At 45.0% G+C, this 15,817-nt stretch overlaps 1 protein-coding gene across 14 annotated transcripts in view; it reads left to right on the top strand.

Moving 5' to 3' along the window:
* The window catches only part of MTMR3 (myotubularin related protein 3), a 203,728-nt gene that overhangs the window by 131,786 nt on the left and 56,125 nt on the right, over window positions 1–15,817 (top strand). For 13 of the 14 annotated variants that reach the window (XR_004002979.1, XM_030582835.1, XM_030582836.1 and 10 more), the window contains 2 exons: window positions 5,551–5,633; window positions 10,307–10,473. Coding sequence is in view for 13 of the 14 variants with exons in the window: in XM_030582835.1 (XP_030438695.1) it covers window positions 5,551–5,633; window positions 10,307–10,473 (250 nt within the window). In the remaining variant the exon portion in view is untranslated. The remainder of the gene's footprint in view (window positions 1–5,550; window positions 5,634–10,306; window positions 10,474–15,817) is intronic. The other variant, XM_030582848.1, reaches the window with a different exon arrangement.

Raw genomic sequence — 15,817 nt, forward strand, 5'->3', positions numbered from 1 at the left:
CTCCAGCATGGTATTGGGGAGCACAGGCCACTGACTGCGCAGAGGTGAGAGATCACTGTGCAGCTTCTCCTCCCTCCTACCCCCAAGGACACGGACTCAGTGGTGAGGACCCAATCCAAGGACCACGCCTACCCCAGAAACATCCCAGCACCCTGCCTCTCCATGTCAGGTGCACCAGTATGGGCAGGCAGGTTCAGCAAGGCAGAATCCAAGTGTGGAGAGACTTAGTGGGGGGGATCCATATGTGGGTTGAGATGGTTCTGTGGGGGCAGGATCCACATGTGAGTTGAGAAGATTCTGTATGGGGCAGTCTGGGTGTGGAGGGGATCTGGATGCACAGGGGCTTGCTGGGGGATTTTGTGTGCAGTGGTAATGGGACTTTGTAGGGAGGTCTAGGTTAATGAGTTTGGGGCTCAGTGAGGGGACATGGGGGGTCCAGATGCTGGAGGAGTGGGGCTCTGTGGGGTGGGGATCCAGCTGTGGGTGGCTCATCAGTGTTGTCCAGGTGCAGAGGGAGTGGGGCTCATTGGGGGGGGGGGTTTCTGGGTGTAGGGGAGTGAGGCTCAGTTGGAGGGTCTGGGCATGAGGGGATCTGGATGCACAGGGGTTGGGCAGATGGGGGAGCAGCTCCCTGTTCAGGGATCCCACACTCTGCAGCTGAGGAGCAATGGGCGCAGGAAGCGGGGTAGTGTGAAGGAGGGAGTTTGCAGAGCTTCCTGCAGCTGGGGGAGAAATCTAGGGATGGGTCTGACCTGGCCCTGGATGCTGTGCAGGGGAAGGGGAAGTCCCGTCCTCCCCAGTCCACATTACCAGCTGAGGCCAGCACTGGATAGGAACCACCCGCCTCCTGCCCCACAGTGATTTACCTCTCTGACGGGCACCCGAAACATACTGTTGAGGAGAGTCACATGACCGCTCTTGTGGCTTCCCTGTCAGAAAGTAGTAGGACAAGAAGTAATGGGCTTAATCTGCAGCAGGGGAGATTTAGGTTAGATATTAAGAACTTTCTACCTGTAAGGATAGTTAAACACTGGAATATGCTTCCCAGGGAGCTTGTAGAATCCCCATGCCTGGCAGTTTTTGAGCCCAGGTTTGGTGAACATCTATCAGATTTAGGTTTACTAGGTCCTGCCCTGGCACAGAGGGCTGGACTTAATGGCGTATCAAGGTCCCTTTCAGCCCTACATTTCAATGATTCTATGAAGTAATAGTGGCTGAGTGGGAATTATTTTGTAGTTAATTATTTCATGAATCTCAGTTGGATCAGTTGGTGTTTTCAGAATTTCTCCATCGTATTCATGTATTCCTATTTTTTTTCCCCAGACATAATGTTGCCATTAAGCCACAGTCAGCTTCAGGAATTCAGAAATTCAGGAGAAACTTTATTTAATTTTGATAATGTTTTCCAGAGTTCTAAAGTGTTGATAATGTTTGAAGGGAGATAATGAACTATAGCAGAGACAGTTGAGAAACTAAGATACTGCAAGAGCATGATGCTGCAATACCCTCTATACTGTGACATTGTTGGACTTTGATAGCAATGCATGGCTGTTTTTTAAAAAGTTGCTTCTCTGCTGCTATATTTAGATAGAGACTATTGTGTGTTGTACTGGCTGCAAATATAACTTATGGCTCTTTGAAGAGTAGATTAACTGCACTGACTGAGTCTGATTTGCAGTGTGCTTCAGCATGAAAAAAAAGAGAGCTTGATAGAAATGAAAGGTCATCTGTGAGAAAGGATGGGAGAGTAAGGAAAGATAATTTGGCAGGCAAGAGTTTTATAGGGCAAGTAATAAAGGATGGGAAGAAGGGCTGAAGAGGAAATGAAGGTGGACAAAGACTAGAGGATGGATTGTACGGAAAGATAAGGAAATGAAATTGATATGAAGGGTTGCCTGGAAGAAAGGATGACAAATTGCTTAGAAAGAAATGTGGAAAGCTGAGTTACTAAATAAGGCTTGTCAAAAGGGAAGAGATTTGTTACTGGAGAAAAGGTGGATTGGAAGGGAGTAGAACAGATGGATGATTTTGAAAGAAAGGCAAGAAATAGTGTAGAGTAGGTCTTGGAGACTAAGGAAGGAGGAGTAATAATGAGCAGTCAGGATCTGGAGGGTAGGAAGAGGAACCAGGAAGCAATGTAAGGGGCATAGGGTATTCAGTGAGGAAGGGTTATAGACTCATAGACTCATAGGTCAGAAGGGACCAATCTGATCATCTAGTCTGACCTCCTGCACAAGGCAGGCCACAGAACCCCACCCATCCAATTTTATAACAACCCCTATCCCAGGACCGAGTTATTGAAATCCTCAAAATTGGTTTGAAGACCTCAAGCTGCAGAGAAACCACCAGCAAGCGACCCGTGCCTCACGCTGCAGGGGAAGGCGAAAAACCTCCAGGGCCACTGCCAATCCGCCCTGGAGGAAAATTCCTTCCCGACCCCAAATATGGTGATCAGCTAAACCCTGAGCATGTGGGCAAGACTCACCAGCCAGCACCCAAGAAGGAATTCTCTGCAGTAACTCAGTTCCCATTCCATCCAACATCTCCCCGCAGACCATTGAGCAGACCTATCTGGTGGTAATCCAAGATCAATTGCCCAAATTAATGATTCTATCATAACATCCCCTCCATATACTTATCAAGCTTTGTCTTAAAGCCAGGAAAGTCTTTTGCCCCCACTACTTCCCTCGGAAGGCTGTTCCAGAACTTCACTCCCCTAATGGTTAGAAACCTTCGTCTAATTTCAAGTCTAAATTTCCTAATATCCAGTTTATACCCATCTGTCCTCGTGCCTACATTAGTACTAAACTTAAATAATTCCTCTCCCTCCCTAACGTTAACCCCCCTGATATATTTATATAGAGCAAGCATATCCCCCCCGCAGCCTTCTTTTGGCCAGGCTAAACAAGCCAAGCTCTTTGAGTCTCCTTTCATAAGGCAGTTTTTCCATTCCTCGGATCATCCTTGTAGCCCGTCTCTGAACCTGTTCCAGTTTGAATTCATCCTTCTTGAACATGGGACACCAGAACTGCACACAGTATTCCAAATGGGGTCTCACCAACGCCTTGTATAACGGTACTAACACCTCCTTATCCTTGCAGGAAATACCCCGCCTGATGCATCCCAAAATCGCATTTGCTTTTTTAACAGCCGTATCACATTGGTGACTCATAGTCATCCTGCTATCAACCAGTACCCCAAGGTCCTTCTCCTCCTCCGTCGCTTCCAACTGATGCGCCCCCAACGTATATCCAAAATTCTTATTATTAATTCCTAAATGCATAACCTTGCACTTTTCACTATTGTATTTCATCCTATTTCTATTACTCCAGTTTACAAGGTGGTTCAGATCTTCCTGAATAGTATCCCTGTCCTTCTCCGTGTTAGCAATACCCCCCAGCTTTGTGTCATCCGCAAACTTTATTAGCACATTCCCGCTCTTTGTGCCAAGGTCAGTAATGAAAAGGTTAAATAAGATCGGTCCCAAAACCGATCCTTGAGGGACTCCACTAGTGACCTCCTTCCAGCCTGACAATTTACCTTTCAATACGACCCTCTGGAGTCTCCCCTTTAACCAGTTCCTTATCCACCTTACAACTTTCATATTCATTCCCATCTTTTCCAATTTGACTAACAGTTCCCCATGCGGAACCGTGTCGAACGCCTTACTGAAATCTAGATAAATTATATCTACCGCATTTCCTTTATCTAAGTAATCCGTCATCTTCTCAAAGAAGGAGATCAGATTGGTTTGACACGATCTACCTTTACTAAATCCGTGTTGCAATTCGTCCCAATTACCATTGGCCTCTATGTCCTTAACTACTTTCTCCCTTAAAATTTTTTCCAAGACCTTGCATACTACAGACGTCAAGCTAACAGGCCTATAATTACCCGGATCACTTTTATTCCCTTTCTTAAAAATAGGAACTACATTAGCAATCATACGGCACAACCCCCGAGTTTATCGATTGCTTAAAAATTCTCGCTAACGGGCTCGCAATTTTACGCGCCAGTTCCTTTAATATCCTTGGATGGAGATTGTCCGGGCCCTCCGACTTCGTCCCATTGAGCTGTTCAAGTACGGCCTCTACCTCAGTTGCGGTAATATCCACTTCCATATCCACATTCCTGTTTATCATCCCTCCATCATCGCAAGGTTCCTCACTAGTCTTATTAAAAACTGAAGCAAAGTACTTGTTTAGATGTTGGGCCATGCCTAGGTTATCCTTAACCTCCATTCCATCCTCAGTGTATAGCGGCCCCACTTCTTCTTTCTTTGTTTTCTTCTTATTTATGTGGCTGTAGAACCTTTTACTATTGGTTTTGATTCCCTTTGCAAGGTCCAGTTCAATGCGGCTTTTAGCCTTCCTCACTTTATCCCTACATGTTCTGACCTCCCCAAGGTAGCTTTCCTTACTGATCCTGCCTTTCTTCCACTCCCTGTAAGATTTCTGCTTTTGTCTAATCCCCTCTCTGAGTTGCTTGCTCATCCAGTTTGGCCTACAACTCCTGCCCATGGTTTTTTTCCCCTTTCTCGGGATGCAGGCTTCCGACAGTCTCCGCAGCTGCGACTTAAAGTAATTCCAGGCCTCCTCCGCATTTAAATCCACTAATTCCTCCGTCCAATCCACTTCCCTAACTAATTTCCTTAACTCTTTAAAATTAAGAGTTTGTGTAAGATTAGGTTTGGAAGGAGAGTGGTGAAGGAAGGGATGAACAGATACAGAGATGGTCAAATTGTCTGAAAAGGGGAAATCACTTGGATTGTAAACACTCTTTTGGAACCTAGATTGTAATCTCTTATTTGTTTATAAAACGCCATGCAGATTCATGGTGGTTTACAAATAATTCTATCTGGTTAAAAAGGGAGGACTTAGAAAAACTGCTCCAATTTAGAACGAAACAGGGTTTTCCCATCAAATATCCCCATCTCTTCATTTATTATATGTAAACTTCATGATAATCCTTCTGACTTGCATGCTAAAGTCAATGGGAGAATGATTGGCAGAGATTTATTATTTTAAAAGCAACCATGGCAGCAACATAAAACATTTGTCTGTCTATGGTACTTTTATAGTCCCCCTAGCTTTGTTATCTGAGTGACTCAGTCTTTTATGTATTTATCCTTATACCATCCATAGGGTAGAGAGATGCTATTCTCCCCATTTTACTGGTGGGGAGCTGAATCACTGAGACTAAGTGACTTTCCCAGGGTTACACAGGAAGCCCGTGGCAGGGCAGGGAGTCTCCTGAGCCCCAGACTAGCACCCATGCCTTCATATATACTCCCTATCCTTTAGTCTTCACCATGATATAACATGTGGTCTCAGCTAGTGTCATGTGGTCTTATATGGTTTCTCAGCTGAGAAAGAATGGAGTAAGGAACTATCTCATATACAGCAATACACTGCATCAGAACTATTGATTTAGTTATATTTATAGCTCTCTTTCTCCAAAAAGCCCTCTAATAAGTGGCTATGGGACATGCTGGGAAACTGCAGTGTCAGTGCGTTTTGGAATAAGGTCATTTAATCTTTTTAATTACAGGTTCCATTACAGCTTATAGAAAGTGTTGAATGCCGAGATATATTTCAACTTCATTTGACTTGCAAAGACTGCAAAGTTATCAGGTATGTACAAACTACTTTGCAGGTGGAAGGGTTGCTTCATCCAGGAAAGTATGAAATCTAAGCAAGATAGCCTTTGCGCTTCCTCATATTATGGATGGCTGCAGCATTTTAGGAGAAATTCCCTGAGGGCTTCCCCCCCCCCTTTTGTGCACATGCTTTCTCCAAAAGATTCCTTCTGTTCTTGCTGTGTACTGTAGCTGAACATTTTAGGAAGGAGGATGGTGGTTATTGGGTCTGCACTCTTATAGTACAATATATTTTTTAGTATCAGAGGGGTAGCCGTGTTAGTCTGGATCTGTAAAAGCAGCAAAGAATCCTGTGGCACCTTATAGACTAACAGACGTTTTGGAGCATGAGCTTTCGTGGGTGAATACCCACTTCTTCAGATGCATCTGAAGACGTGGGTATTCAACCACGAAAGCTCATGCTCCAAAACGTCTGTTAGTCTATAAGGTGCCACAGGATTCTTTGCTGCTTTTACATTTTTTAGAAACCTTTACTATGCTGGAAATTGATCAGCGAAATAACTTTGGTCGTAGAGATGTTCTAACCCTATGGAGCAATACCTTTTTTAAGATTATTTTGAAATTAATTTCAGTTTCATGTGGTTTTCCCCAGTGTAACAATGGTCTCAGCAAGATACAAACTAGACACAAGTCAATAAATCATACAGCTTCTTAGACAAAAACATTAGATCCTAAACTGGCTATTTGGGACTTGAGACTGCCGCACCTTTGTGCTGCTGTGCAAGGATGAGGGAAGGAGTAAGGACTGCTCCCCTTGTGTAGGCCATGTGAGAGTTAGTCACTCCAGCACTTGTGGAGATATGGGGGAGAATGGGGAAGAGAGGGTATAGGGATGAGGCAAATCCATGGCTTCACCCCCCTTCCCTCTCTCTCTCTCTCTCACACACACACACACACACACACACACACACAGGTCAGTGGAGCAAAATTGAGCTATATAATTGAAAAAGAGGTAATAAATTACTCTCACCACCACCGCCAGTGTAGCCAGGGAGCCCCAGAGACTTTGTGCTTCTCTGAGGTCTATTTCCCAGGCTTCAATAGGATAAATTAATATTGGCTTCTAAGCATTAATTAACGACAAAAGAACCTATATTTCAATTACACATTTGCTAGCAGTACTTTTTGTACAGTGGAATAGCACCAGCCCCCACATGTTGGACTCAGAAAATGTAACATGCCAACTGCTTCCTGGGCTATAGCATTGTGATGAGGACTGTTTTGATTCTGTAGGTCATAGCTGGTTGTTCAGCTTGAGTTATATATTCAACTTTCTCTTTAACCTGTAGCCCTTAATGTTTTCAGATTTAGCTTTTCTCTCTAGAGCGCATGTATTTGACTTTTCTCTCAATAGTAGAGTCAATACTAGCTATTTAGCCTGCATTAGGAAAATTAGTTTCACTCTCCCTACAAAATTCTCTTCAGAAACCATAGTTCCAAAAATGATAACTGGCTATATTTTCTTTCCTTGGACTGTTTTTGGAAAGGCTTCGAAACAAAGTTCTGAAATATGCTTTCATGCACTGAGCCAGTAGAAGGCAGTGTGCTCTGGACCTGATGTACCAACTGCATGCAAGGTTGAAAAAGGGAAGGGTTTAAAACATGCAAACTATAGTTTTCATGGGAAAAATACAGTCTTTTCACTTGTAATTATAATGTTGAAATGAAACTAGTGATGGGGTGATTAGTACCAATTTTATATGAATGTCTCTACAGAGTGCAGGACTTAGAATCTGCAGTGTCAAGACCTTAATTAATTTAGGGGACACAACTGCTGTCTTTAGCCATCAGTGCAACTGGAGTATTATCTGGATGTCATTCAGGTAAAATTGGTACTAATCACCCCACCACTAGTTTCATTTAAACATTATAATTACAAATGAAAAGACTGTTTTTCCCATGAAAAATATAGTTTGCATGTTTTAACCGTAAGAGTAAATTTTATTTATGTATTCTGGGGCCACCTGTTTATAACTGTAAACTCCTTAATAAATTTGTATACATTTGGGCAAACCCTTACTTCACCATGTTTGTTCTGAGTCTTATTCCACAGTGGACAGGTACCAATTTGGAAATGCTAAGCTACTGTTGTAATTATGGAATATTATTTTGCGAACTAGTGGCTCTTGGGGTCAAGATACTCTAATTAGTCTTCCATTGCTGTTTCTTTCTTGCTGTAATGTGAAAACAAAGCTCAAATGAAAGAAGCATTGTTTATACTTGCGCTCTGGTAAAATATTAGTAAGAGAAGAAACAGTTTAGCATTTAAGGGAGGAGGAGAGAGGTGTAGGACTACAGACACAGTGACTTGTCCACTTTGGTTTGAAGTAAGTGCATTGTTCAAATGGAATACAGTATTTACTCTGTGTTTTTGTTTGTAGGGATACACATTAATATATTGCAATTTATGTTAATGTATTTCTGTTTCGACTCCCTTTTGAGGCCCTGATTCAGCAAGATACTCAAAGTAAGGAATGTGTTTAAAGTATGTGAGTAGGCTCATTGAAGTTAATGGGACTACTCCTGAGTTTAGACATGTGCATAAGTACCTTAATGAATCAGGGCCCGAGCAACTAGGACAAGATAATATTGGTTTATTTAATAATTCCAAAATTATGCTTTTTAGACATCTGGCCCTACCAAATTCACAGCCATGAATAACATGTCACGGACCGTGAAATCTGGTCTTGTGTGCTTTTACCCGATACAAGGGGTCTGCAACCTTTCAGAAGTGGTGTGCTGAGTCATCATGTATTCACTCTAATTTAAGGTTTTGCATGCCAGTAATACATTTTAATGTTTTTAGAAGGTCTCTTTCTATAAGTCTATAATTGTGACAAAGTTCCTCCTCTTCCTTGATAGGTCCTGCGCTTATTGGCAGATTTGCTCACCTCAGTGATCTTCCCCACAGTCTAGATCAACTCCTCCTGTGTCTGATCAGAAGCTGGGAGGTTTGGGGGGAACCCAGGCCCATCCTCTACTCCGGGTTCCAGCCCAGGGCCCTGTGGATTGCAGCTGTCTATAGTGCCTCCTTTAACAGCTGCATGACAGCTACAGCTCCCTGGGCTACTTCCCCAAGACCTCCTCCAAACACCTTCTTTATCCTCACCACAGGACCTTCCTCCTGGTGTCTGATAACGCTTGTACTCCTTAGTCCTCCAGCAGCACAGCCTCTCAGTCTCAGCTCCTTGTGCCTCTTACTCCCAGCTCCTCACACACACTTCCTCTCCTCTGGCTCCTCCTCATCTGACTGAAGTGAGCTCCTTTTTAAACCCAGGTGCCCTGATTAGCCTGCCTTGATTGGCTGCAGGTGTTCCAATTAAGGCAGACAGGCTGATTAGTTCTAGCAGGTTCCTGATTACTCTAGTGCAGCCCCTGCTCTGGTCACTCAGGGAACAGAAAACTACTCATCCAGTGACCAGTATATTTTCCCTCTACCAGACTCCTGTATCCCACTGGCCTGGGTCTGTCACATAATATATAACTAAACTATTGTTGTAGTAAAATAAAAAAGGTTTTTAAAATGTTTAAGAAGCTTAATTTAAAATTAAATTAAAATGCAGAGCCCCCTGGACTGGTGGGCAGGAGCTGGGCAGTGTGAGTGCCACTGAAAATCAGCTCGCGTGTCACCTTTGGCACACGTGCCATAGGTTGCCTACCCCGCCCTATACTATACAGATTTCATGGGGGAGACCAGCATTTCTCAAATTGGGGGTCCTGACCCAAAAGGGAGTTGCAGGGGGTTCGCAAGGTTATTTTAGGGGGGTTGCGGTATTGCCACCCTTACTTTTGCACTGCCTTCTGGGCTGGGAAGTCAGAGAGCGGCAGCTGTTGGCTGGGCGCCCAGCTCTGAAGGCAATGCTCCGCCAGCAGCGGTGCAGAAGTAAGGCTGGCAATGCCATACCATGCCACCCTTACTTCTGTGCTGCTGCCTTCAGGGGTGGGCAGCCAGAGAGTGGCAGCTGCTGGCTGAAGGCCCAGCTTTGCAGGTAGCAATGCAGAAGTAAGGGTGGCAATACCATACCATGCCATGCTTACTTCTGCGCTGCTGCTGAAGGCAGCGCCACTAGCAACAGCAGCGCAGAAGTAAGGGTGGCAATACCACAACCCCCCCTCCACCTCGAAGCACTCCCCCCACCGCCCACAACTCCTTTTTGGGTCGGCCCCTACAATTACAACACTCTGAAATTTCAGAAATCATGAAATTTGCTATTTTTAAATCCTGTGACCATGAAATTGAACAAAATGGACTATGAATTTGGTAGGGCTCTATTTATACATATAGTTTAATTTGACTTCATGTTTGATATATCTTTCAGTATGATGTTAGCAAGAATCACAGACCATTTTCTTTACAATGATGATGAATTTTTCCCTGGTTATTGTCCCTGTGGAAATTCAGAGAGCCAAAGCGTAGGCAAATACAAAAGAAATATGCTTATGGGGGAAGGACAACTCCCTGGGATAATTACATTACTATCTGAATAATTATTTTTACTATCCATTACAGTTTACACAATAGCATCTGAAATAGAAAGAACAGTTTAGTCTCATCTCTGGTTTGCACAGAGGTTAATCACTCATCACATTTTATGACTTAATATCTCTGCATGAAAATTAATAAATGTATGTTTGTTTCTGGGACAGGTGTCAGTTCTCTACCTTTGAGCAATGTCAAGAGTGGCTTAAGCGACTGAACAATGCCATTCGCCCTCCTTCGAAGATAGAGGACCTTTTTTCGTTTGCATACCATGCTTGGTGTATGGAGGTGTATGCCAGTGAAAAAGAACAGCATGGAGATTTGTGCCGGCCAGGTATGCAGAAACACTTTGCCTATCCCAAGAGATGCTTTGGCCTTTAGCTGCCTGTCTGCTACCCCTTTATCTTGTGATTCCTGGAATGCAGAATTTGTGAGCTTGCAAAAAAGTGTATTGACACAGTGTGAATTCTGTGCTAATGTTACCCTTTACTTGAATACTCAGTTTTAAACAACTTCATATGAATTGTCTAACTGAAGTACTGTATTAACTTTGTGCTCTTATAACGTGACCCTTCACCAGTCCAACATTGGTATTATCATGTGTCAGACTTCCATGTGTGCAAACTCTTAACATTTGTGCTCACCAAGGCTTTAAAGATCGCACGTGCGTGCATGTGTGTGTGTGTTAGAGTTAACCAAGCAGAGCTGGTATATGGGAGTTTGTGAATTATCCTTTTGCCCCTTGAGATCCAGGTTTGAATCCTCACTCATGTCCCAATTAGAATTGAGTTTAATTTTGTTCTGGTTCCCATTTGTACCCACTAAAAACTCACAGAATTTAACACAGTTAAATGTAAATGGCAATTTCTGTTCAACTGGGGTCCAGGATATTGCCAATCAAGTTTAATATAAATTGGCACTGTAACGTAGAAAAAGCCTGCATAACTTTCTCCCATTTTCTTTCTTCAACCAGCACTGTTAGCACTTTATTTTCATGAATGCTGCACTCACCTATAGATTCAAATAGAGAAATAGCTAAATAACGAAAGAAAAATAGAGACCTCTCTTTCTTCCAAGCTGAATATCCCAGAGTAGAAACAGTGGTTCTTCTTCAAGTAGTGTCCCTATAGGTTCTCCACTGTAGGTTTGCTTGTGTCCCTGCACTGCAGATCAGGGCTGCGGATCAGAGAACTTCCATAGCAATGTCCCTTAGGCCCATGCATGCACTGTCTCCCTTCCTAACAAGCCTCGAGGCTAGTCAGTGCACTCATCCTCTTTCTCAGAGATCTCCCTATCCATTAACAAGGTCTTTCTGGTCCCGCCAAGGACCATCAAGCAGACCCCAGCACTCATGGTACCTATTTGCAAACGGGTGGACAAAAAATATTATGTCCCAGCGTGGGAGACTGAGTTCCTCATCTCCCACCTTCCACCCAACTCCATTGTGGTGGACGCTATTAATTCCCGTGGATGTCAGTGCCCGATGAGGTCCACTCCCTATAACAGAGACTGGAAATGTTAGGACCTTTTCGGAAAGAAGGTGTACTCCTCAGCCATGTTCAGTTTCGAATCACCAACTACCAAGCCCTGATGGTGAAATATGTTAATCTAAATTATTCTAAGCCGATTTTACTGAGCAGCTGCCTGAGTCACATCACAACCAGTTTAAGGCCATTATTCAGGAAGGACAGTTAATAGCAAAAACAACGCTACAATTTGCCCTCGATGCAGCCGACACAAGGGCCACGTCCATCTCCATGGCTGTTGTGATGTGACCTGTGTCATGTCTCCATCTCTTGGGCTTCCTGAGGGAGGTACAGTCAACTGTCAAAGACCTTCCCTTTGGAGATGCTAAACTCTTCGCAGAAAATGTTGCTGCCTTTCTTTACACCCTGAAGGATTCTTAAGCCACTCTTCATTTGCTGGACCATCTACACACACTAGGACAAAAGAGGAAGTTTAGTCCACAGCCCTAGCACAAATCACACATTTCCCAATATCCAGCTCAATGCTGGTACCAGCTGCAGAGGAAAAAGAATACATTTTCAAGGTGTAAACTTTCTGGCCCTCAATGTTCCTTGTCCCAGGTGTCTACGTCCAATCTCCAGTTTCGATGTGTTGGTCAAGGCATCGATAGACTCCCCACAACTGCTGTAGCCAACCACCCCTGTCCACCATTTGGCCACCGGTTGGCAGCATTCTGCAGCACCTGGGAATGTATAACATCGGGACAATGGATCCTAGAGATCGTTCACAATGGGTACTCTATCCATTTTACTTCTCTGCCCCCTCCACAAAATCATTCTCTGTATCTCTTCAGGGACCTGTCTCACGAGAGTTTACTATGACATAGTCTCATCCAGTTAGGAGCCATAGAACCAGTACCTCTACATCTACAGGGAAAGGGGTTCTGCTCTTGCTATTTCTTAGACCTCAGAGCTCTCAACAAGTTTGTCAAAGCTCAGAAATTCAAGATGATCACTCTAAGGATTATTCCCACATTGGAACAGGGAGACTGGTTTTCAGCCCTCGGCCTTCAGGATGCCTACTTTCATATTTCAGTCCTACTGACTCACAGATGATTTCTGAGATTCACTCTAGGATAAGACCATTACTAGTACAGGGTACTCTTGGGTTATTATTGGCCCCAAGAGTATTTTCCATTATTCTCTCAGCATTGGCCGCACTCTTATGCTCCCAGGGGATCATGTTTTACCCTCCTTGAAGCCTGATCTCACCAAGAGGCTCACTGAGTCACCAAAGCTGCAATGCACTTGTTTACAGACCTGGGCTTACAGATCAATGCCCAGAAATCAATCCTCATTCCAGTGCAACACCTGGAATTCATAGGGGCTGACGTCAGCTCATTACAGGTCAGAGTTCTCCTTATCTCAACACAGATTTCTCTCCCTGGCCACACCCATAGAGACTGTTTAAAATAGCCTGCAAATACTAGCCAGAGACTGTTTCCAACTCTTGGGGCATATGGCAGCAGGCACAGGAATAATACCACATGCCAGGCTTCACATGTTATGCCTCCAGATGTGGTTCAGCTCAGTTTGCAGACCAAACAGGAGCAGACTAAACCAGAGTTCCCCAAACTGTGGGGCGTGCCCCCCTAGGGGGATGCAGAGGAATGTTTGGAGCATGCAGTGGGGCCTGGACCAGTCCCTATGGGTTGTGAGCAGTGAGCGGCACCCAGTTCCTGCCCCACCTCAAGCTCTGCTCCATCCCGGTTCCGAGCCCTGGGCCTGGCCCCATCCCAAGCCTTGGCCCCGGCCACAGCTCCACTCCCAGCTGCGGGCCTGGCTTTAGCTCTGCTCCCAGCCCTGACCCTGCCCCAGCCTCAGCCCCAGGCCGCTGCTTTGTTCCCAGTCCCAACCCACTTCGGCTCCCAAACCTACCCCCAGTAGCAGCCCCTGCCTCGGCCATTTTATCCTGTCCACTTCCCTGCCCCAGCCCAGCTCGGGGGGTGGGAGTGGGGTGTGCAGACAGGAGTAAGGGGGAGTCTTGACCCTGAAAAGTTTGGGGGCCACTGGACTAGACAAACCCCATCACTACCTGTCAAAAACTATTTGGGCTGGTGGAAAGACCCAGCAAAGGGATTTCCTTCTCGCAAAACCCTGCATTGTTGCTTTCCACCCCTGATGCATTGCTCAGTGGATGAGGTGCACATCTAAACAACCTCATGACACAAGGCAAGTGGTTACCCACAGAGATATCTCTTTACATCAACCTCCTCGAGCTAAGGGCGGTCAGGAATGTCTGTGCCCACTTCCTCCCGTTGATCAAAGGATCGTACACAAGAGTCCTAACAGACTATGTAGCCTGTATATATGTCATTAATTGACACAAAGGAGCCAGGGTGCCTTCCTTCTGTGCGGAGGCAGTGAGACTATGGAACTGGTGTATTGCCCACGATGTCACATTGTCAGCAGCTTACCTCCCAGGCACACAAAACTTGATAGCAGACAGTTTCAATTGCATTTTCCCACACAATCACAAGTGGGAGCTAGACCCAGTAGCACCTCACGATCTATTCAGGCGATGGGGGATGCCAACCACAGATCTGCTTGCCATTTACCTGAGCAAGAAATGTCCACACTACAACTCCACAGTAGGGATAGGACAACACTCCCTGGGCCATGCTCTCCTCCTGCGCTGGGATGCGGATCTTCTCTGTGACTTTCCTCTCTTTTCCCTACTGTTGAAAGTCCTGCTGAAAATAAAGAGAGATGGGGACATATCATATTGACTGCTTCCGCTTGGAGGAGACAGACTTCGTACTCTTACCTGTCACAGCTCGCTACGTGCCACTTACCTGCAAAAATGGTCCAGGTTTTGGATTTGGTATACTTCCCACAAATCTCTGTGATATCTTTGACTTTTCCACATATGCACTGACCCTAAAAAATCCTAGAATATTAGGGTTGAAAGAGACCTCAGGAGGTCATCTAGTCCAATCCCCTGCTCAAAACAGGACCAGTTCCCAACTAAATCATCCCAGCCAAGGCTTTGTCAAGCCTGACCTTAAAAATCTCTAAGGAAGGGGATTCTGCCACCTCCCTAGGTAACCTATTCCAGTGCTTCACCACCCTCCTAGTGAAATAGTGTTTCTTAATATCCAGCCTAGACCTCCCGCACTGCAACTTGAGACCATTACTCCTTGTTCTGTCGTCTGCCTCCACTGAGAACAGCCAAGCTCCATCCTCTTTGGACCCCCCCTTCAGGTAGTTGAAGACTGCTCTCAAATCTCCCCTCACTTTTCTCTTCTGCAGACTAAATAAGCCCAGTTCCCTCAGCCTCTCCTCGTAAGTCATGTGCCCCAGTTCCCTAATCATTTTTGTTGCCCTCCCCTGGACTCTCTCCAATTTGTCCACATCCGTTCTGTAGTGGGAGGACCAAAACTGGACTCAGTACTCCAGGTGTGTCCTCACCAGTGCTGAATAGAGGGGAATAATCACTCCCCTTGATCTGATGGTAATGCACCTACTGATACAGCCCAATATACTGTTGGCCTTCTTGGCAACAAGGGCACATTGCTGACTCATATCCAGCTTCTCGTCCACTGTAACCCCTAGGTCCTTTTCTGCAGAACTGCTGCCTAGCCATTCGGGCCCTAGTCTGTAGCAATGCATGAGATTCTTCTGTCCTAAGTGCAGGACTCTGCTCTTGTCCTTGTTGAACCTCATCAGATTTCTTTTGACCCAATCCTCCAATTTGTTTAGGTCACTCTGGATCTTATCCCTACCCTCCAGCATATCTACCTCTCCCTCCCAGCTTAGTGTCATCTGCAAAATTGCTGAGGGTGCAATTCATCCCATCATCCAGATCATTAATATAGATGTGGAACAAAACCAGGCCCAGGACCGACCCCTGGGGCACTCCACTTGATACTGGCTGCCAACTAGACATCGAGCCGTTGATCGCTACCCATTGAGCCCAACAATCTAGCTTTCTATCCACCTTATGGTCCATTCATTCAATCCATGCTTTTTTAATTTGCTGGCAAGAATACTGTGGGAGACAGTATCAGAAGCTTTGCTAAATTCAAGATGTATCATATCCACTGGTTTCCCCATATCCACAGAGCCAATTGTCTCATCATAGAAAGCAATCAGGTTGGTCAGGCATGACTTGCCCTTGGTGAATCCATGTTGACTGTCCCTGATCACCTT

This window comes from Gopherus evgoodei, chromosome 13 (genome assembly GCF_007399415.2).
Source record: "Gopherus evgoodei ecotype Sinaloan lineage chromosome 13, rGopEvg1_v1.p, whole genome shotgun sequence".
Classification (NCBI taxonomy): domain Eukaryota; kingdom Metazoa; phylum Chordata; order Testudines; family Testudinidae; genus Gopherus; species Gopherus evgoodei.